At 42.0% G+C, this 21424-nt stretch overlaps 2 protein-coding genes across 7 annotated transcripts; both read left to right on the top strand.

Moving 5' to 3' along the window:
* Window positions 1–1000: 1000 nt before the first annotated feature.
* Window positions 1001–4646, top strand: LOC103639134 (superoxide dismutase [Cu-Zn] 4AP). Of its 6 annotated transcripts, none has more exons than NM_001320832.2 (8): window positions 1001–1237; window positions 2420–2507; window positions 2834–2935; window positions 3033–3128; window positions 3315–3346; window positions 3425–3500; window positions 4127–4180; window positions 4281–4621. In NM_001320832.2, the coding sequence occupies exons 2-8, from the start codon at window positions 2432–2434 to the stop codon at window positions 4301–4303; spliced, it is 459 nt and encodes a 152-aa protein (NP_001307761.1). In that variant the 5' UTR covers window positions 1001–1237; window positions 2420–2431; the 3' UTR covers window positions 4304–4621. The 6 variants fall into 6 exon arrangements, with proteins under 6 accessions (NP_001307761.1, NP_001403181.1, NP_001403183.1 ...); NM_001416252.1 differs by having other exon boundaries at window positions 2410–2507; NM_001416253.1 differs by lacking the exon at window positions 1001–1237 and adding an exon at window positions 1287–1535.
* A 6611-nt stretch (window positions 4647–11257) lies between these two features.
* Window positions 11258–12256, top strand: LOC100278002 (uncharacterized). Its single transcript, NM_001151425.2, has one exon. The coding sequence runs from the start codon at window positions 11296–11298 to the stop codon at window positions 11830–11832; it is 537 nt and encodes a 178-aa protein (NP_001144897.2). The 5' UTR covers window positions 11258–11295; the 3' UTR covers window positions 11833–12256.
* The last annotated feature ends 9168 nt before the right edge of the window (window positions 12257–21424 follow it).

Raw genomic sequence — 21424 nt, 5'->3', positions numbered from 1 at the left:
TTTTTCTAAAAATTGCTACACCATAAAAAACAATTTAAGCAATGTTTTGGTCCATTTGGATCTGTGAAATGATGTGTTTTTTAACCCTAAACCAATTCTATCAATTCTGCAGGTTATTTACAAGGGAACACATTGGTTCCGATTTTGGAGACTATTACAAATCACGCCAAGTTCTCTATGTATGTCGATCCTTGTAAGTGGTGGCCATTGAGATATTCACAAACTATTTGCGTTTTGATGATTTTATGCAAAATAAATTAATAATGCGCACATAGCCTAAAAATTCATGATTTTTTAAAAACGCGACATATGTACACATATAATGCTAAAAAATGTTTGGACTCAAGGAGTGGATACATGATTACGATCATGATATGTGTGGAATGATGTCTTACATGGTATCCGACAAAAAATTCGTTACCGACAATATCCGTGTCCGACTAGTTCCGTATTCGACACACATCTATTCGTATTTGTATCCGAAAACATTCGTATTCGTATTTGTATCCGAAGTTATCCGTATTCGAATTCAAATCCGAATAAAAATATAAAAACAAATATGGTTTCGATGATATCCGTCCGTATCCGATCCGATTACATCCCTAGTTGTATGCATAAAAGTGCAAAAGGCTGGAACATGTTTCGATTATCTTAAAAAACATGATAACTTATTAAGGCCTTGTTTTAGTACACCAGCTAAATTTTAACTGACTAAAGTATAGAGAGTCTCCCACCGTTCATAAATATTTAACACTATTGACTTTTAAAAAAAACATTGACCACTCGTCTTATTAAAAAACTATTAAGTTGTCATTTTTATTGATTTCATTATTTAAGGTAGTTTATGTTTGACTTAAAATTTTATATTTTTAATAAATATTTTGAATAAGATGAGTGATTAAAGTATTTTTTTTAAAAAGACGGTGTCATATATTAAACGTAGACTGATGTACGTGCTGAGAGCAACGCAAAACTCCAAATACGGTCTAAAATGTAAATGAAACTCCGATCCAACGGGCGGCAGGGCCTGCTGGTCGTTGCGGAATAGTAACGCAACTTGACTGCAATGTTTGGCTGCGCCTACAAATCCAACGCACCAACACACCGCGCGCGTCCTCATCCTCACTTCAGGTCTGCAGCCCCCAACTACCCCCAGCCTCGGAAGGAACCTTCCAGAAGCGCAAGACTCTAAAGGCCGTCGCCTTCCCATTCTTCCTCGCCGCGGGGGTCGCCTGAGGTATGATGCCTAACAAAACCTTCAAGGATTCCTGGGGCTTGTTCGCCTCACTCTGATGTTGTTGCTTCGTATAACCTGGTCTCCGAAATCCGAATACCCCGTAGCAGCTGCGGTTGGATCTCAGATCGGTGCTGCGGTCCCTCTTTTAATTTGTTTCCCCTCCGCTTCCGTTAGCGCCGACTGATCGTCGAGTCAGATCTTACACCCTATATATAGTCTCATCTAGCCGTCACTAGTGAGACTCGATTTGATTCGTTCCACTGGATTAAGCGCTTTGAGCGCGCTAGATACGTGTCATGTTAGTGCCTACTGCCTTTGTTTAGTGCTGTTGCTTGTTCTGGGATTGGGATGAATGGTCGTGTGTATATTACCTACCTTGGATTCCTTTATGCTACTCGTCGTGGACTGGTGGTGTGTGCTGTTCGTACGTAGACTGTTGTGGAAGTGTTAGCTATAGATTTTTGTGTGTGTGCTTTCTGTTGTGTTTAGCTTTGATGAAACGGATCACCACTAAGCCTTCAGTTTTACCCCTGGCCAAGAATACCTGATGAAAGAATGATATTTCAAAGGTCGTACTGGTATCACTATTCGTGCCAAGAAAAAGTGTGGCTAAATCATGCAGTTTAACTTCTAGAAGTTCAGATGTCATAGCATCATGATGTTTGGGTACCCGTGTCCTGTTATGGTTTGTGTAGGATGACTTGGACTAGCAAGGGGACCAGTCTAAATCACCTCTACCTTCATGATTAATTTTTTGAAGTTCACTTTTGAGAATCTGAGTTGTGTGTATTATTTGTACCCAATTGTGTGGTGTGATTCTCCTAGAGTTGTGTTGTTCATGTGGCAAAGTTCATGCATTTTGTTTTTTATTATCTTGAATAAGTGTACAGGTCTGTGTGGTCTCTAGTATGTGGAGAACTGGAAAGAGCCACTTGCAACATAGTGATAGTGTCTCATATTTCTTCGTGGTTCACTTTTGATGTCTTGATGTCACAAATGAAGGCATAGCTCATATCTTTTGATTAAAATATTTCATCTTCCACTTACGATGAGATTATGTAGATGCTCTATATATCTAGGGGTTAACGTCCAATATGTACTGAAATATCTCACTGCTTGCCTGTAGTTTGTGTTACTTTAACCCGTACTGAAATGCCCAGTGACTTGTGGAGTTGTTTGCAGATCACATAAACAATGGTGAAGGCTGTTGCTGTGCTTGGTAGCAGCGATGGTGTCAAGGGCACCATCTTTTTCACCCAAGAGGGAGATGGTAAGCCATTTCATATTCTGTGATATGGGGTGTTTGGTTCCACCAAACTAAAGTTTAGTCCTTATCACATCGAATGTTTGAATGATAATTATGGATATTAAATATAGTTTAATTATAAGACTAATTGCATAGATGAAGACTAAAAGATAAGATAAATTTATTAAACCTAATCAAGCATGTATTTAATACTTATAATTGATATTCAAATATTTGATGTGTCACGAACTAAACTTTAGTCAGAAAAACTTAACACTCCTATAGTATTCTATATTCAATTGAATGTTGTCTTCACCTTGTTGACTCTAGCTGCTTGGATCTATTGTTAGGCCCTACCGCTGTCACCGGAAGTGTCTCTGGCCTCAAGCCTGGCCTCCATGGGTTCCATGTACATGCACTTGGTGACACCACCAATGGATGCATGTCAACTGGTGTTTATTTTTCTTTTTCTTTGGCTTGCTTATGTGATCAGGGTGTGTGCTAAGTTAATATCAGTCATTGAACTTTCTACTTGTTGGTGAAATCAAGGACCACACTACAATCCTGCGAGCAAGGAGCATGGGGCACCAGAAGATGAGAACCGCCATGCTGGTGATCTTGGAAACGTGACAGCTGGAGCAGATGGTAATGATCTCTGCCCTTCTTCTCCTGATCTGTTTTACATGTCCATGTAGTAGATGGTCGCTAGTACTTGGGCTAAGGAAGCTGTGTTACTTCTGTGATCCTTTAGCCGTAGTCCATAATTCCATTCACATGCTGTGTATATGATAATGTACTATCTTGTCACTGAGTTTGTTTCTTTGCTGTCAGGTGTTGCTAATATCAATGTCACCGACAGCCAGGTAATAAGACATCTAGACCCGTATGATTCCTATATCACCCTAGCCTTCTCCTTAACACTGCTAATGATTTTTTTTCAGATCCCACTGACTGGGCCAAACTCAATCATTGGCAGAGCTGTTGTTGTTCACGCTGATCCTGATGATCTTGGAAAGGGTAATGATGTTATTTACTGTCAACACTTGTGCCTTTTATGTGTTGAATGGTGGTGTTTTTCCTCTGTTCTGAGCTAAGTTTTTCACATTGGTTCTGAGTTCAGATAGTCCTATAATCACTATATATACCTGTTTATGGAGCACTTGAATAAAATCCATGTGAGAGTGTGACTAATTATATCAGATTATTAAATGGTGGAGAGAGTTTTGGTAAGGCTATGGCGATATGCTTGTACTGTCGCATAAATCCCTAAAAAATAATCCAGTTTTTTATGTCAGGATAAAGGGTATTTGAACTTTAAATAAGCTGAACTACATCTTGGCTATCCTTTGATCTGCTGATCTGAATCTTTTGTGAGAACTTTGACTTTGAACAATGCCATCTTTAATCTTGCTTGGGTTATGAATAATATACTTGTAAAAGCTTGTTTGTGTTATGGTGCATGTCACTGATCAATCCGCATTTGTCTATTTAAACACCTTGATTGTGCACACTTCGCCAGTTTTTTTTTCCTTAACCGTAGTTTCCAAACTGAAGTCTGTACTGTTAGGTCCTATTCAGAGCCGTTCTTCTAAATGGTCCATCTCAGATATTAACAGCTGTTGGTTTTCTGTTTGCACGTTCAGGTGGGCACGAGCTCAGCAAGAGCACTGGAAACGCCGGTGGCCGTGTTGCTTGTGGTACGACCACCCATTTCCCATCCCCATTCCCCCTTACGCCAGATTAGCTTGCTGTTTACGCACTTTGTGGATTGCTGATCGCACTAAATTGTCACTCCAGGGATCATTGGACTCCAGGGCTGAAAACGATCGCCGGACTTGGGGGTGCCTGAGAGGTCCGTCTCCTGCCGTCCCCAGCAGACGAGCCTGAACATTCGGAGACATCGTGAAATAAGAGCGTCGCTGATCTGTGATCATCGTATTTGTCATTATGCACCTGTAGCAACCGATGGACTGAACTGTGCTGGATTATGCTGTTGGATCACCTGAGTATGTGTTACATGTCGGTTTTGATGTGACATCCTATCGTTTCGATGTGTTTTGTGGAAGTGTTGTTGCAAGATTTCAACAGTCACGACTTGGTTTTGATATGCAGTCAGCAGCAGCTCCTGAGTTGTGATTGCTCAGCTGCGGTCCTTTTCTTTTTTTGGGATAACTGATTTCTTGTTGAAATACGCTCGCTGCATCACCTGTGTTTAGTGCTGTCGGCTAGATGCACGACGGTTGCAGCGGCACGGCAAGCTGGTTCCGTTGCTGCCGGTATTGTCGATCGTTGAGTGCCGATGGTGCGGTGCTCGTATGCGGATAGGCTCGTGCGGTCGTGCTGCACTTTGCGCTTTTCGCATGTCAACGTTAGGCTTCCACTCTGAAGTTGGACCGAGGCCACCGTCTGCGTGCGGGGCTGCCGGCCCGTCAGCGTCATCGCTGCCCGTACCTGCACCGCACTGTGTTTTCCGCACGAGGCGTTGGTTGCTTTGTCCTGTTGTCCAGCCGTGGTCTCACAGGAATCCCCAAGAAGCGTGCTTTTTGTCACGAATATGTGTCCACTACACGAGACCACGAGTCGAGGCTCAGCCAAATAGGTAGTGTGTGTTTTTTTTAAAAAAAGTTGAGTTTGGTTCCTGGATTAAATGAAACATGTACAAGTTACAAGTTCAAGCATTCGAATTGTATCAGCCCATCTAAGATGAAACGGTTCAGATTCTAGGAATATTTCAGTCTGAACCACCGTGTCCAAATTTTAGTAGCTTTGCTAATTACTCTTGGACATCTTTACAATGCTTTTTTCGAGATATTAAAGAGTCGGCACTCTTCACTAGCCTACGTCGAAGCATCCATGTAGGATGATGCTCTCCTTGATTTGTGCAAAAACTAAGGCCTCCTTTGGATTGTAGTTTTTCCCCTATTTCCTGCGTTCTTCTTGTGAGAATAAATCGATTCCTGTAAAATTCCTATACGATTCCTTTAAATTTACTGCATTTCAAAGGAGGCCTAAATGCTCTCTATAGGCTCATCCTTTACCACTCTTGTATGGGACAACCCATAATTGTATACATCTTGAGTTCGATCAACCACAAGCTCTTCGGATGACCACCAAACTTTCAATCGCCACTAAACTGTCTAGGTGGGTGGTATCGATCGCCAAAAGTAACAAGCAAGAACTCTCACTTGAACTATCCCATGCTATTGACAACATTGGATACACACTCCTCTCAATGCACTAATGAGGCCACTAATCATGCAATTACCAACTTTCAAGTTTCTCACTAGACGAACTGGAGGGGTATAAAATAAATCCTAAGCCAAGCAACTAGCCATTGTCACTCCACTCAGCATTCATAGGTGCACCTGACATATCTGGTGCACACAAATTCCCTCCATTGGACACATCCAGTGCAGTTTCAACATCTAGTTTTAGAAACTAATTCTTACTGTACTTGTATCCGTTTTTTATCCGATGCCTCACGAGACAAATTCGGTGAGTATACAACTCAAATGTATAGTTTGTAAACCTCTAAGTTCCTTGCCCGGTGTCACGCCAGACATGTCTAGTATAGTAGTATTACTCAGCCTCTCATACTCGGTTTGTAACATCTCTAGATGTCCTATATGGTGCTACCCCAGACATGTTTGGTCAGTATTGGGCTTCAGACACTCATTTGCATAACTCTCCAGGTGCCCTCTCTAATGGAAACTGAACGCACTAGTGTTGGCACTGTTTTAAACATGTCATTCCACTATACAGTGCACACCAAATATGTCGGGTGCCTCTTAGCACCGCCAACTCGCTTATTTCAGCATTTTTTGAGTTGGGTTTGATCTCAAACTTTTCATGGACTCTTATAAGATTACCTAGCACTAGTTTTCACAAATGCACATCACACTCTACAGTAGACTTACCTAGGTCAAGCTACCCATTCATGCCCTTCTTTATAGTATAGTCAAATGAAAAATAATGACATATCGCTAATCTATGTGCCCAACAACTCCTTGACACTTAGAACTACCTGAATCTTAACCTTCTTGCTTATTCTTTGAAAATCGATGAATGATCTTCATCAATGGGGGGCACAAATACCATAAAAGCCTAGTTAGTCTCCATTGTCAAAATCTAACTTATTTTTCCTTTACAAAACATATAATGGTCATAATAATATTTTGTTTTTATTAATAAAAAAGCCCAACCAGGGGCCTAGATGCATGAATGATTGGAAAGTGTATGAGCTTTCATGAATAGCTAGCTTATCATCTCTCTTTTAACATTGTTGGAGCATCCTTTAGAAATGAGCATTGAATGGTTTGTTTAGCAGCAAGAGTAATGGAGGGGATTGAGTGGCTAAAATCCTTCACTATTTAAATTAAATAATGAGGGATTCTAACCCTCTCAATATCCTCCATTACTCTTGCTCCCAAACAAGCCATAAGCTCGAACAAGTCGTAAGGGGCACGGGTGCACCCATGGAGGCGCAATGGGGCACACACATGAATGGCATATACTCACCCCATTTTAGAATAATTGTACACATCATATTTGGAGAAGTTAACCAATTTTAAATCTAACTAGAAAAAAGGCGCCCTATCGGACGCTCTACCATGCAAATGTATATTAGACGAGTTGCAAAATCATGTGTGAGTTTATATCGAAAAACACTTATCTCAATTTCTCTCTCTTCACATTAAGATAATGTTTGTACAAAGGACTTCAGCCACCTCAATTCCTGAGACCCAAGCAGTTATAACCTGCATCTAATTGTGTGATAAATGTTTTAACTACAATTACATATAGTCAGAACTACTTCAAGCTCTATTGAAGGAAAATCCTTTCAGCTACACAAGTGCTCCTTGTGCTACTAAACATAATTTTCTACTGCCGACTTGAAGGCATGGTCTCTCAACCTAGAAAAGATTGTGCATAATATATGGCGCTTTGGTAGCTTTACAAAAAACAACGACATGTCCTTTCTTTTTAAAAAGATATCAATACATGATTGAGGAATGGTAGCAACAAATCTTTAGATATCATTATAACCAGGACAAGTCAGGAAGAATGTCAAACACTGAGTAAAAGGATAAGGAGAAGCAGGAATGGGACGACACTTAACATTTGATTTACCTTTTATCATGCAAATATTCATGTCCCAAGGCTATAGAGGGGTAACTCTACTACTTCTTGGTAACTCACTGCCATAACAACGTTACCTGTTTATTAGTAACCATTACAACAGACCTTAGAAGACAAAAGCAAATAACATAAACAAAGTCCACACCTAAAATTCAAAGCTTTATTAAGAGTAACGCACATGTGACAAAAATATAAGATTCAGACATTGCAAGCAACAACATAAGCTTACGCTCCATTATCCTCATATAAAAATAAATTCTCGATAGAGCTTGTTTTGACTCTCGATAGAGATAAGCTTATGCCCCATTGTCGTGCTAAGTTACAAAAACTCATTATTTCAGCATGCAAGTATTTGAGGTGATCATCATCTCGAAGAGCTTGTTTTGACTCTCGGTCCAGGACGAACTCATTTTTTTACTCCCTCTTGTTATCTTTATTCAACAAGAGAAAACACCTAAGAGAGATACAGTGCAAGCAATGGTTGCTGCTTGTGTCTGTTTGGATCACAGAACGAGGGCAACACTGCTCTTTATATAGAGGGCATTGTGTACCTCCAGCTCTGTATAATACAACAAATGGAAGTTGTTTCACCAAAGCAGATTTGTTTCAAGCAGTCCAAGTTCAACATTTTCTTCTGCATAGTGTAGGTATGCATTTAAATATCCAAAACAACATGAAATAGTTATCCCCTAAGATGGACAAAATTTTGTTTTACTCTAGAATAAAGGCACCACCACCACATATTCGAAGATCGCATGCCTTAAAATTACTTGAAAGCAACAAAACTACAAATGTTTGTAACAAAGTAAAAGCGATGACAGTTATAAATGGAAAAGGTCGGTAACCGCTAGTGTTAGAAGCTGGATTCAGTTCTATTTTAACTACCATAAAATGAGGTCAACTGGATTTCTGAGAGGAAGAAATAGAATATGTTCTGTCCACATCAATGTATATCCAATTGTTAATCCATAGTTCTATGTTGCAGACTGGAATGCCACTTCACTAAATATTTAAAATTATGCTTGTCTTATTGTCTCAAAATGAAATGGTTCATGTTGTACTCTGCTCACAAGTTGGATAGTAGGGCGCCTCTATCTCTAGAAGCTTGTTTGGGTAGATTCTGGACCTATAGTTTTCTAAGCTTTGTTACCCTTTCCAAATCAATGTTCTCAGTTTCTCACACCTTCAATATTTGTCTTAATACTATATGGAGTAATGAATAATATGTTCTCTACCTCATAGTTATTTGGTGCCGTGATATTAGAATGTTGCATAACTTATCCTCTGAGGTATGAAGACACTGCATCTCCATGTGCAATGTCAGAATAACACTGCACTTCGGATGGCCTATTTTTTAGAGGAACATTCAAATGTGTGAACCATCAACCATGTTTCTTTTATTGATGTATGTATACAAATTAGTGGCATTATATGTTCCTATTGTTTTAGCTACTGATATTATCCCTTGTTCCCAGATTGCTCCTGTCTACTATCCTGGCTTACCAAGTCACCCTGAACATGACATTGCAAGAGTCAAATGACGGCTGTTAGTTTTGAGGTAAATATAATTCTTGAATCAGATATGCCTTGCACTAAATTGTTGGGAACATGATATAATTATAAATATTTGCTTTCCTGTGCAGGTTGCTGGAGACTTGGATGCTTCGAGGGAATTTATTGTTTCTGTTAAAATACCCTATCATGCACCTTCTTTTGGAGGCTGTGAGAGAATAATTGATCAGCCTACCATCATATCCTACTGGTAAGAAATTGGTGATTAAATAGATAAATAAAGAGCTGAAATATCTAAATATACCCCCGTTCGATCTCCATAGCCTGGTACTCTGGTTTGGCCATCTGCGTGTCCACCAGGCAGACAAGGGGTGGACAATAGGAGTCAGGCTGGCTAACATAAGCAAAAGGGAAAGCTGATGGTACTCACAACTATGAATGTTTGATTGCGGTTGGCGTTGATGCGATGAAGCCGCACTTGGAGTTAATGACCTTCCTGAAGGGAGTCTCATTTGGTTCTTCTCGTCAGTATCTAGATCTGTTGATGTATCATCAGTCGCGGGGCTTACATAAGCCACCTCAGACTCTTCACAGCTCTCAGTGTTTCCTGTTGTTTGGAGCTCAAGCTACCAGATTTGGTTGTGCTTCTCTTAATGAATGAGAGATAGATCTACAAATCTGAACCACATAAAAGCCTATGAAGCTATTTTAATCTTGTTCTCAAAACTGAGAATAGCCTGCCGGAGGGGAAGAGGGTCCTGGCCCGTTCGATGAAGACGGGTGGGCACCGAGCTGTCCTGGCCACTCCATCCTACTACTGACCTACTCCTACCTCTATCATCACCTCTTCCCCATCTGCAAGCAAAGCTTTGGATTATGCTCCAATTTTTTTTCCTTTTTTAAATGCAAAACACCACCTTCTAGAAGCCATGACCAAACACCGTGTTCTCCAGCCATCCGAACTCCAAAGACAAGGAGGGTGGGGAAGGGGGTCAAGAGAGTTCCTCACTTGGTGAAGATGAAGAAGGATGGGTCAGCGAGCTCTGCCACGTGCTCACGTTAGCGATGATGCCCTCATTGCCAGAGAGGAGGAAGGCTTTGTCCACCGCGAAGGGCTCTCGATCGGATCGACGCCTCCGTGCCGCGGGCAGCGTGCACGGCCGCGAACAACATGAGGCGGCGACGACCGATGGGAGGGAGCCTGGAGTCGGGAGGTCTCGCTCGCCGGGACTACCACCTGACGGCGAGCGCGGTCGTGAACACCATGTGGTGGCCGGCATCCATGGGATAGAGCCTGTGTGTGGTGGCCTGTTGTGTCAGAGAGAGAGAGAGAGAGAGAGAGAGAGAGAGAGAGAGAGAGAGAGAGAGAGAGAGAGAGAGAGAGAGAGAGAGAGAGAGAGAGAGAGAGAGAGAGAGAGGGAGAGGGAGAGGGAGGGGCGGACGTGATGTAGCCTGGTCTGTTAAATTCAAGAAAAAATTCGGGTCCGTGAAATGCAGTCGCGCGAGCAAAGCCGAGCGGGCCACCGGTGGCACACACGTCGCGCTACGGATGGCTGGGAGGCCACCGAGTGCGGCGAGCGCAACAAAACGGGTGAGGTTTTAATATCTCTGACTAGATTTTTAGAAAAACAGTGTCGACATTTGTACATTGAAATGTAATTGCTATAAAAATAATAGGGCATAGTTATTATGATAATATATTTATTTGATAACATATATATTGGTATTTTTTATCTGTACCTATTAAACATGAGGTTAGTTGATTAGTATTTTTTGTATACACTTATTAAACTTGGGAGTTGGGACTGATTCTTGGAAATATTAGATAAATCCAAAGACCTGGTCTCCTTGTCGCTTCTAGAAGCCAGCCCTCGTGCAAAATGCCAGCACTGGCGTGCTTCTAGAAGGGGGTTGCCGCGCAGGATCGGCCACTGCTGGCACGGCGTGGCCGTCAGCGTCTGTCGCGCTGTTTGTTCTGCGCCATAGGTAATGCTTGCCATGCTTGTTCACTTCACTCCCGTGTCCCGTCCCGTCCTCCTTCTCGTTGGTTCCTTCCTTTCCTAGCCCAACTCTTCTTTGAAACTCATCAAGTCACATATTTTTCCCTCCTCTTGTCCATTCTCAGTTCTTCTCTGAAGCAGCCTGGTCTCGTGGCCGATCGATGGCCGCCGTGCAGCCGCGCGTAGCCCCACGCCGGCATCGCCCGCCGCCTCTGCTGGTCCCGCCGCTACCAGCGGCACCGTCGCAGGAGCCGGTTGCGCGGCCGCAGCTTCCGTGCAAGAGGAGCCGTTCAGACGCCGTCGCCGTCGTCGCCCACGGCAGGAAGGAGAGGGTGGCGGAGTCGTGCTGCCCCTCGTCGCGGCTGGACCAGCTGGAGCTGGTGCTGCTCGACGACGACAGCGGCGACGAGGACGACGGCTGCGGCAGCTGCGTCGACGGTGCCGGTGGTGCTGGCTGCGGACAGGACGAGGACGAGGAGGAGAGCGGGAGCCGCGGTGTCGCTGTCGCCTGGTGGAGCCAGGACACCGGTGGCGGCGGCCGCCGCTCCCTATGGGCGAACGGGAGCATAGCGACCGAGGGCGGCCACTTACCCACCGACGGTGAGCACGACGACGAGGACCCTACGGTGGCGGCGGCGAGGCGGCAGGAGGAGGACCGCAAGTTCTGGGAGGCGTGCCTGGCGTCGGGTTACCCATGAACCTGCAGGTGCTTGTCGTGCTTCTTCTTGATTAGAAGTTTGTTTGTTTGATCGATGCCGACGGCGACAAGAAGAAGGCTGTTGTTAGGACAAAGTTAAAAGTTAGTGCATGGTATGTATGGCGTGTAAATTGCAATCATGAAACAAAGATGCATGGATGGCCAAACAGCTGCGCTACTGGTAGATTGTCACATTGCTTCATTCATCAGAAATAATAAGAGCGTGTGGGCAATCCTGCTGGGCTGGCAATGTTGATGCGCTTCTTTGTGGTTTTGGCCTTGGTTTATTTTTCTGTGTCCGTGGTACAAGACGGGGATAATGTGGAAATCGCTAAAATTTAGATGTCTAGATTTTTAGCTTCGTTTCATGTGATGGCTATTGTATATATTTTGGATTAAAATTATAGTTTTAGTTTGTTGCAATTTACATAGACATGATCTGTATTTTCTTTAGTTCCAACAAGAATAAAAATTATAAACTCAACAGAATTTGGTATATGTCCGCACAAAGACAATTAGTAATTTATTGTCATTTATATAGTCGAACAAGGATAAAAAAAAGTTAATATGTTATGAATAAAAAGCAAACAGCAGCATTGTTTCTAGAATTTGCAACAAGGAGAGAGAGAAAAAAAGGCACCTAGTAAGCTAGGCTAACATTTATTAACCAATGTTCAGTACTAATTATACAACCTAAACAAATCAAAGCATTGTCATGAGTCCTGACTTCCGGGTTGCTTGTGCAGTTGAAAAGGAATTAAGGAGTTGCTTTCCTCTCATCGCTAAGAGAGAAGGGAACCCAATCCAATCGCTTTTAGCGATGTTCATGCACCAGCTCCTGCCTGCTGATGAACCAGCGGATCGATCGGATCCACTGACCGCTGCATTTCATGTCGGTCACCGACCGGGGAGGGGTTAGTAGCGTCGCTTTCGGCTGGGAACACTGTCCAATTCACCGCATCTCTTGGATGATATGAACTGGCAACTAGAGAATCTGTGGTCTAACGACATGAGACTGACTGCAACGCATGCCTCTTCCCCTCCCCTCCCCTCCCCTTGTACTGTTCATCGTATAGGGGATACAGTGCCCCCCTTCCTCCCGCAGCGGCGCGCGCTACCCTCTCCCCTTCCTCGCGACACTCTTCTCTCTCACGCCAGATGCAGGGGACGACTGTAGCCGCCCCCTCGCCTCCTTCGCGCGGACGCTGCCGGCCACGCCAGACTACGGAAACTTCGCGTTCCACCTCGCTTCACCTCGACGCCTCCGCGGACGGGCGATTTTGCGCGGCGACGCGGCGGCGGATCCACCGTCGCCCGGTGGAGTCGGCCCCGGCCCCCCTCGGTTGCGCAGAAGAGGAGGTCGACTTCGTCACCACGCACAGCCGTTCGCGACCGAAGCCGAAGAGGAGTCCATTCCGCTTCCGGCGACGAACGTCGCGACCGATTGGTTTGCTTCCATCTCCGACAAACGACGGCGCCATCAGATCCAGACGGATCCCCTACGATTCGGCGTGGTGGGCTCTAAATCTCCCCTTCTTAAGGTATTACCTTCATGAACCACGCCAAATCATTAGTTATTTCACGATTGATTTACAACACCACTCGTATTTTGCTTGGATTCGTCGTCTTGCGGCCGAGATCCAACCCTACTAGAGGTATAGCATCTTCTACCCCGTCAAATGAAAACTTCAGTGAGGATATATGTACATTAGCACTGCTTTTGTTCAAAATTCGTAATTTTTGTTGTCAAGCCCATAGGAGTTTAGCAGATCCACACTAGAGTTCGAGGTATGAACTTGTTACGTTGTTGATCCTCCGATTTAGGCGCCTGGTATACCAAACTTTATGTTCCACGTGATGCAAATACACGAACCTTTTAACCCTAACATTAGCCATGGCAGCAATTCTATTTCCCCAGTAGGTGTTCATTGGACTGTTCTTGATGTTTTTAAACTGAAGACAATGTATTTGTGCCATTTATGTGGAATGTTACCCTTTCGCACTATATGAGTATGCACCAATATAAGCCATGGACACCTACTTATGTTCATCAGTAGACTCACTAAAATTAATGACATGTTAAATTACTTATGACTTCGATTATGTGCCAGATCATGTGTCTGCCACAACTTGTGTTTGACTATGATTATCTGGCACAATATGTAATGTTCAAGACTTGAACTTGTCTTTCTGTCATGACATTAGCTCTAACATTTGTATCTGCACGTACTAGTTTCCTTTATATTTCTGTGCCATACACTTCCCTAACCTTGAATTGTGTATAAAATGTTCTTGCTTTCGTTCATTCCCATGTACCTGCCAACAATTATATAACTGATATGTACAACTTCAAAGTTTGCATCTGTCTGTTTGTTTTATGATTCGAAGTGTACATGTCATATGTCATCTTCACTTTACTTCCTCCCTTTTTTTTGGACATGTTCATGTTTTTCATATGGGTTAACATACAATTTGTCTGTTACATTTGATCATCATTATGATATATCTTAGGAAGGGCTTGTACATATCAGTTATGCTTTGGAATCTCTATTTTATACTTCCCTTATATTTCCTACAAGTTTGTAATGTTTTTCCTTTTTTATGAATCCCTGGTGGTGCAAACAAATTTTGTATGCAATATTATGTGGCAACTTTTGTCATTACAACAATGCATATGCTTTTAAAGGGTTTCAACATGTTACTTCATAAATTAAATGTTTGCAACCCATTTGATAATGGCATCCTCCCAAGAAGATAAGATGAAGGCTTTGATGAAAGTCCTTGTCGACTGTACCGAGGATGCCACAAAATCCCTGGGGGGTTTAGTTGATCATGCATTAGACCACATGCATGATGAAGAAATCCTAGCTAGGACATTGTTTGCCATGAAAGAAAAACTAGAGTTGCTTCAGCGGGATGCCTTAGAGGCAAAAGTCCAAGCCTTTCCAGAAATAGCTAAGTACGAGTGGGATGACATCAGTGTTGATCCTCCCTCTCCGTCACCCCCTCCAACAGTTACTGATCCTTCTGTTGAGGAAGAGGAGTTCTACTGCCCCGACGTCAGTGACGAATGGTATTTCAGTGATTCAGATAGGTCTACCCGTAATAGCTACTGGAATATGTTTTAGGTTTATGTTCGCAGTGAAAGCTACATGACATCCTTTTGAACACCCATATGTCATGTATGTCTAAGTCTAAGCAGTACCCTGTCCCAACAAGTACTTAGTTCGATGTAAGGAATTATGTAGTCAGTGAACTATGTTCAGTACTATATGTGATGTGCTTGGTTTAGTGCTGTAACCGTGAATGGGAACCTTTTATTATAACTGTTGCTGAGTTGTATGCTTGTTTTCTAATTCATTTGTTCAAATGCTTCTGTACATTTTCATAACTTATTAGCATCTAACTAAATTTGTCCCCTCTCCACACTTACTAGAATGGACCCATCAAACAATGCCACTTCTTCTCAGCCCATGTCAAATTCATCAATTGGCCAGCAGTTTCCTCCTCCACCCCCTTTGTGACCAATGGGTTACATGCAGCAGAGTGGTATGGATTGTAACTTTATGGGAAACCTCAATTTTCCAAACCCTGCTCAAGGTCCGACAACAATGTGGGCACCCATGCATACAGGAAATACTTCTTCTCAATCTACCATGATTCCCGCCTCACAATCAGCTATGTACTGGAATCATTACTTGAACTTTGTCAGGAATCCTCTTGGGTCACCTGAAGTAAACCCATTTCCTGATTCCATTCCACCATCCAATACCAGTACACCATTGCAGGGTTCCAATACTATACCTTCCTTACCTGTGAATTTGGACTCAGATGCAGAACACAGTGTTCATGACATCAATAGTCCTGAAAAGAATGCACCTCCTATACATAAACCCAAAAAGTCTAAGGAACAAAACTTTACTGGCCCTGAAGATCTTCTCCTTTGCACAACCTGGTTGCAAATAAGCAGTGACCCTGTTGTGCACACTGGCCAACGTAGGGAGGGCCTTTGGGCTAGAATTGAAAAAAGATACAATGAACAGAGGGGCAACTTTCCTTGTAGAGTGAACAGAGCGCTTAGCAGCAGATGGGACAAGATTAGAGCAGATGTTAGTAAGTTTGTTGGCTACTACGCAAGAGTTATAAGAGAGAAACAAAGTGGGTTAACTGATGACGACAAGGTAACCCAAATTTTACCGACTTTAAATCATGTACAAATGATTGTATACATGTTAACACATTTGTAAAATGAAACCATAATTTGTACAGACATCGAAGGCGGCAACATTATTTGCACACGAGGAGAACAAACCTTTCTAGTACATGCATTGCTGGCACCAACTAAAGGGAGAACCCAAATGGGAGAGCATTTGTAGTGGACAATCGTTCCGCGGATTGAATGCAAATCCAATTGGCTCAACAGGTACTCCGTATGCTCCCACAACTGAAAATGATAGTGCATCTGCAGGGTTGACAGGAAAAAGGCCGCGTGGTCGTGATTTCAGTAAATCAGAGAGAAACAAACCTGCATCATCGTCATCTCCAGAGTACCTTAGCCGTTTGCAAGAAATAACTGAAAAACAAATTCAGAGGTCCATAGAAAAGGGTGAAAAGAAAGAGAAGTGCTCAGAAGAAGACATGGAAATGGAGAAAAAGAGGTTGGAATTGGAAGCAGAAAAGGTCATAATACGAAAAAGGGAATTGAAACTTCAAGAACTAGATTGTGCTGAAAAAAGATTACAAAGGCTGGAGGCAACGAATGAAGAAGATGTCGAACCCGAAGTTTGGATTATGATGAAACAACAAAAAAAGAAGTTGCAAGAATTCATATTTGGTTATGAGTGAAACATATATTCGGTTACTCGTAACTTGAGCTTGTTCACCCAACCGGTTTCTATTATTTGCTTATGTCAGAACGTTACATTTGTTTGGCAGACCATTATATTTTTGTTCGAACCATAAGTCGTCAAGGACAGTCATGCTGTGTTGTTTGTTGTATGGTGTTGTAATAGACAATAATTATTTGAATTTGCTGTGAACATGTATGGTTAAAGTTTCATATATTTCATCGTCAACGTATTCGAGGTTCGGAACTAATTGATGCGTGTTCAGCTTGGAATCGCTTGTGATGTGTACAAATCGTTTGCAGTTTTCATCTTTTTGTGTTCAAAGAACAAGTACAGGTTTCCAATGAGCATATACTTTATTTCAGAACGGATACGTAGGACATCAGAATGGAAATTACACATAGTAGAATGAAGTTGAAATAAACTTAGCATACGAATGATGAAGTTTACATGCTTCCACGCCGAGCCCACAAATGCTCGACAAGATCATTTTGGAGGGAGCACGATCTTTCTTGGCGACGAAGATCGAAGTGGTTAATGACCCATTCTGCCCTTCCTTCTGCAATTAGTTGTGGAGCTTGACTGCTTGAAGTGTTATCTCCAAAATCAATATTAGCAGCTAACGGCCCTTCGTCTTCAACAATCATGTTGTGCATGATGATGCAAGCTGTTATTATTTCAGTTAAACGATTACGATCCCAACCATACGCTGGACCTCGTAGCACCGCCCACCTAGCTTGAAGAACTCCAAATGCACGCTCAATATCCTTTCGACAACTTTCCTGCATTTGTGTGAAATATACTTTCTTTTGCTCATATGGGTGCCTTATAGCTTTTACGAAAGTTGGCCAGTTGGGTTAAATACCATCAGCTAGGTAATATCCGAAGTTATATGCATTACCATTAATTGTATAATGGACAGGTGGCATTCGACCAGATGTCATGGGGTCGAAAACAGGTGATCGGTGGAGCACATTCACGTCGTTGTTTGTCCCGGGCATGCCAAAGAAAGCATGCCAAATCCAAAGGTCATAGGTTGCCACAGCTTCTAGAATCATGGACGCTCGACCATTTCTGCCACAAAACTGACCACGTCATGCGGTAGGACAGTTCCGCCACTCCCAATGCATGCAATCTATAGAACCCAACATCCCTGGGAAACCCCTTGATTCGCTATGGTGCATGATGCGTGTTATGTCAGCTTCATTAGGAGTTCATAGATACCACCCACTGAAGTATGCAATGATACCTCGACAAAAATGCTGAAGGCATTCCCTAGCTGTGGACTCCCCTATTTGAATGTACTCGTCTACAGCATCAGAAGTAACCCATATGCAAGTACCCGCATTGCCGCACATACTTTTTGTAGTGGACCTAGACCAGACATACCAGTTGCGTCTACCCGTTGTGTAAAGTACGAATCCTGTTGTTGAAGACCTTGCAAGATTCTGAGGAAGAGAGGCCTACTCATGCGGAACCTAAGTTTTGAATAAAGAATATTTGTAATGAAATTGCAAATATCAAACCGTATTCGAATAATAAGTAGTGGGTACCTTCTACGAAAGACGTGGGGTGGATACACTGGGTTCTCGGCGAAGTAGTGATGATGGATAAGATTTTCTCCACGAAAATGATCCCTCTGAATAACCCGCCGAGGCAAACGGGACCGTCATCGGAGGTGGCGTCTGGCCTCTATGTTGAGGACAAGAAGATTGACAAGCATAAGTGTTTCCTCCTCACTATCACTCGAATCAGAGTCTTGATCGCTATGCCTGTGAGACATACCGTGAAATGGTTCAATTGTTGATCTACTGAACTTTGTTGGTGCATTTGTGAAGAGATGGATTCCATATATATAGGGGACAGGAATGCGGCTTCAGGTGGAAGCTAGTGGCTTCCCACGAAAGCCAAACGTGGCTTTCGTTGCAAGACAAGTGCGGCTTGCCGCACACGACGAGTGGAATTTGCTTCGCAGGAAAATATATTCCAGATCCGATGACGGATAATACGTTTTCACGAAATTATGCAATTTCGAATGTATTGTAAAATAATAGTTGTTATATATTATATGTTCAAGTAATTGTAAACTAATTATTATTAATAAGTATATTTTTTTAATACATGCGCAACATGTCGGACGTGTGCAAAATAATTAAATAAAATCAAAATTGAAGTTGGTTAAGTTAGTTATATGGAAATGGTTTTTTAATGAGTAGAGGGATATATAGGGGAAACTATAGGGGGAACGGTTGCGGGACGAGTGAATATAGGGGATGGAATCTTGCTGACGTGGCTGCATAGTAACATTTAGGGGGGAAAATTTAGGGGGAACGGTTGCGGACAGTCTGAGCAACCTCATTTAATATGTCACTTTTTTTTGAGGCGGTCTCCTAGGTTAAATAAAAAAATATAAGAGACAAGTCCTTTGTGAAGAGCACATGTCAACACGATTCTGCATATGTATATTCTCTTAATGGTATTTATGATTCAAAAGTTTATAGTTATATCATATGTTGGGGACTTGTTATCAAATGCTATGAATTAAGAACAAGGCAATACAAAGTGTTAAAGGTTAATATCCTTCGTCCTTCGAAGCATTATTTCCCTTAAGATATAACGATCTTCGGACGAAGGTCATGAAGGACATATCTTCATCATCATGGTAAGCAATAATGAAAGACAAAGTATATGAGACATGAAAGGTAACATGAACAGTCATATAGCATTACTCATATATCTTCATTATATAAATTCAAGTATTTAAATACAATATTTAATCACATTTATACCTTCGGCTTGATAAAGGGCAAAAAATCCAAGCGTTGCGCATGAGCGAATAAAAGATAGCGTGAACAGTACAGGGATACTGTTCATCTATTTATAGGCATAGGACGCAACCTGTGAGAAATTACATTCATGCCCTTTACAAAGGTTTGCAATCATAATACAAGTTATCACGGACCGATTGGTTATTTCATCTTTAAGTCGATGCATTTGGAACTGTACTCCGAAGCCCCTTGATTGATAGCTTCGGCTTTGTGTCAGTCTTCCGAAGGTGTTTCTTTTTAGGGACCTTCGGCGACGAAGCAGACCCCCAACATCATACATTATAGTCGTCTCTTGTACTATAAAAATCAATCCAATGTCTTTAGGTTGTATATGCCCTTAGGTCTAAGGTTATGTTTAAATGCACTAGTCCAATAGTTAGCTGCTAAAATTAGCAGGAGACATCCAACAAACAGTCCAGCTAATAGTCTAGGTGCTTTTACTAAAAACATTTAACCATCCCTAGCTAATAGTCCAGCTAAATATTAGTAGCACTCTCAACTATCTATTAGTTGATTAGCAGGTACAATTTAGCTAAAATCAATTAATAATTAGCTAGCTAATTCTACGCGTAATTGTTTAGCTAATTAACTATCAGCTCTAATGTATTGAAAGAGGCCCAATATACACTAGATAAAGGAGGAGCGGTGGAGCCATTCTAGCTAATAGTTCAGATATTAGCTATTTTTGATAAATTAGTTAATAGTTAAGAAGTTATTTGTTAGCTAGCTAATTTCACTAACAATTTTTAGACAACTAACTATTAGTTCTAGTGCATTCAAACACTCTCTAAAATTTAACCTGTAAAAGTTTAGTCTATTTATGGATCCACGGACCACCCGGCTTGTATCTCTGAAATGAGGTCATGTCATATCTGCTTAACGAACCATGAACATGAAATGATCTGGCAGTTTATAAAGGATTACACATATCTGGAGTAATTTTGCGGAGCTAGCCGACATGGTTAATTCAACTTGGATCGCGTCTCCATATTTGCTAGAAATTAAACGTCATTGTTCTCGCTATTCGATTCTTGCCACTCAGCTGTCAGCTCGCTGTCATCGCCCCCTACGTACCCTGCAACAATGTCACTAACAATTGCTTTGATGACTTTGCTAAATAAGGGTTTGTTTGGTTATTATAAATTTATATGGATTGAAGCTGATTGATATGAATTGAGAGAGATTTTGATTTATTATGGATTGAAATCCTCTCAACCTCTCAATCTACTTGAAACAAACATGCCTGAACAGGGTAGAGTCAAGCAACTTGCTCCGGACTAAGCATAGTTCACTAATGCCGTGTTATTAGTCACAATCCTTCTAGCTCCACCTTTAAAATTTTCGGTTTTCACCGGCTCCAGGCAGCTCCGAGGGTGACAGATGGAAGAGCAACCACTATTAAACAATATGTGAACAGTAGCCTCAACAGGTAGTGTTAAGTGGAGCCAAAGCCGCACTAAAGAGGCCCTAACAAGTAATCGATTTCCTGAAGTTTCTGTACCATGATTTTTTTTTAAAAAAAATAAAACTACTCAAGTAGTCACAAGCAACCCTTTTAAACAACACGTTCCGGGTAAATTTCAACCGATTGCGCTCCACATTTGGAGTCCAATGTGCCACATTTGAGCCAACTTGATGAAATGCACTTAACCACATAGCCAATGACAAATAGAGTTGTTATTGAACCTGAAGGAGGAAGATACGCCGTCATCGATGGGATGGACGGTGCAGCATCGAATATCGATAATACATATAGTACGAACGTACCATGATTAAAGCAGTTCATCAGTCTTCTGTCCCAAGGCTATCAGGTTTTCAGCAAATCTTCATATTCTAACACTGATAGGCGACCTTTTTCATATGGAGAATAAGATGGTAAAAGCTTACATAGCGATTGATACAAACTTTAGTCACATCA

Source organism: Zea mays, chromosome 9 (assembly GCF_902167145.1).
Source record: "Zea mays cultivar B73 chromosome 9, Zm-B73-REFERENCE-NAM-5.0, whole genome shotgun sequence".
Lineage (NCBI taxonomy): Eukaryota > Viridiplantae > Streptophyta > Magnoliopsida > Poales > Poaceae > Zea > Zea mays.
Note: the sequence above shows the minus strand (reverse complement) of the source record. Positions and strands in the feature narration are given on the sequence as shown.

Excerpts from the sequence above, each read along its gene's own strand:
- LOC103639134 (NM_001320832.2), top strand. The coding sequence starts at position 2,432 with ATGGTGAAGGCTGTTGCTGTGCTTGGTAGCAGCGATGGTGTCAAGGGC. Across the intron at positions 2,936-3,032 it reads CAATGGATGCATGTCAACTG|GACCACACTACAATCCTGCG; the intron begins GTGTTTATTTTT and ends GGTGAAATCAAG. Across the intron at positions 3,347-3,424 it reads TCAATGTCACCGACAGCCAG|ATCCCACTGACTGGGCCAAA; the intron begins GTAATAAGACAT and ends ATTTTTTTTCAG.
- LOC100278002 (NM_001151425.2), top strand. The coding sequence starts at position 11,296 with ATGGCCGCCGTGCAGCCGCGCGTAGCCCCACGCCGGCATCGCCCGCCG.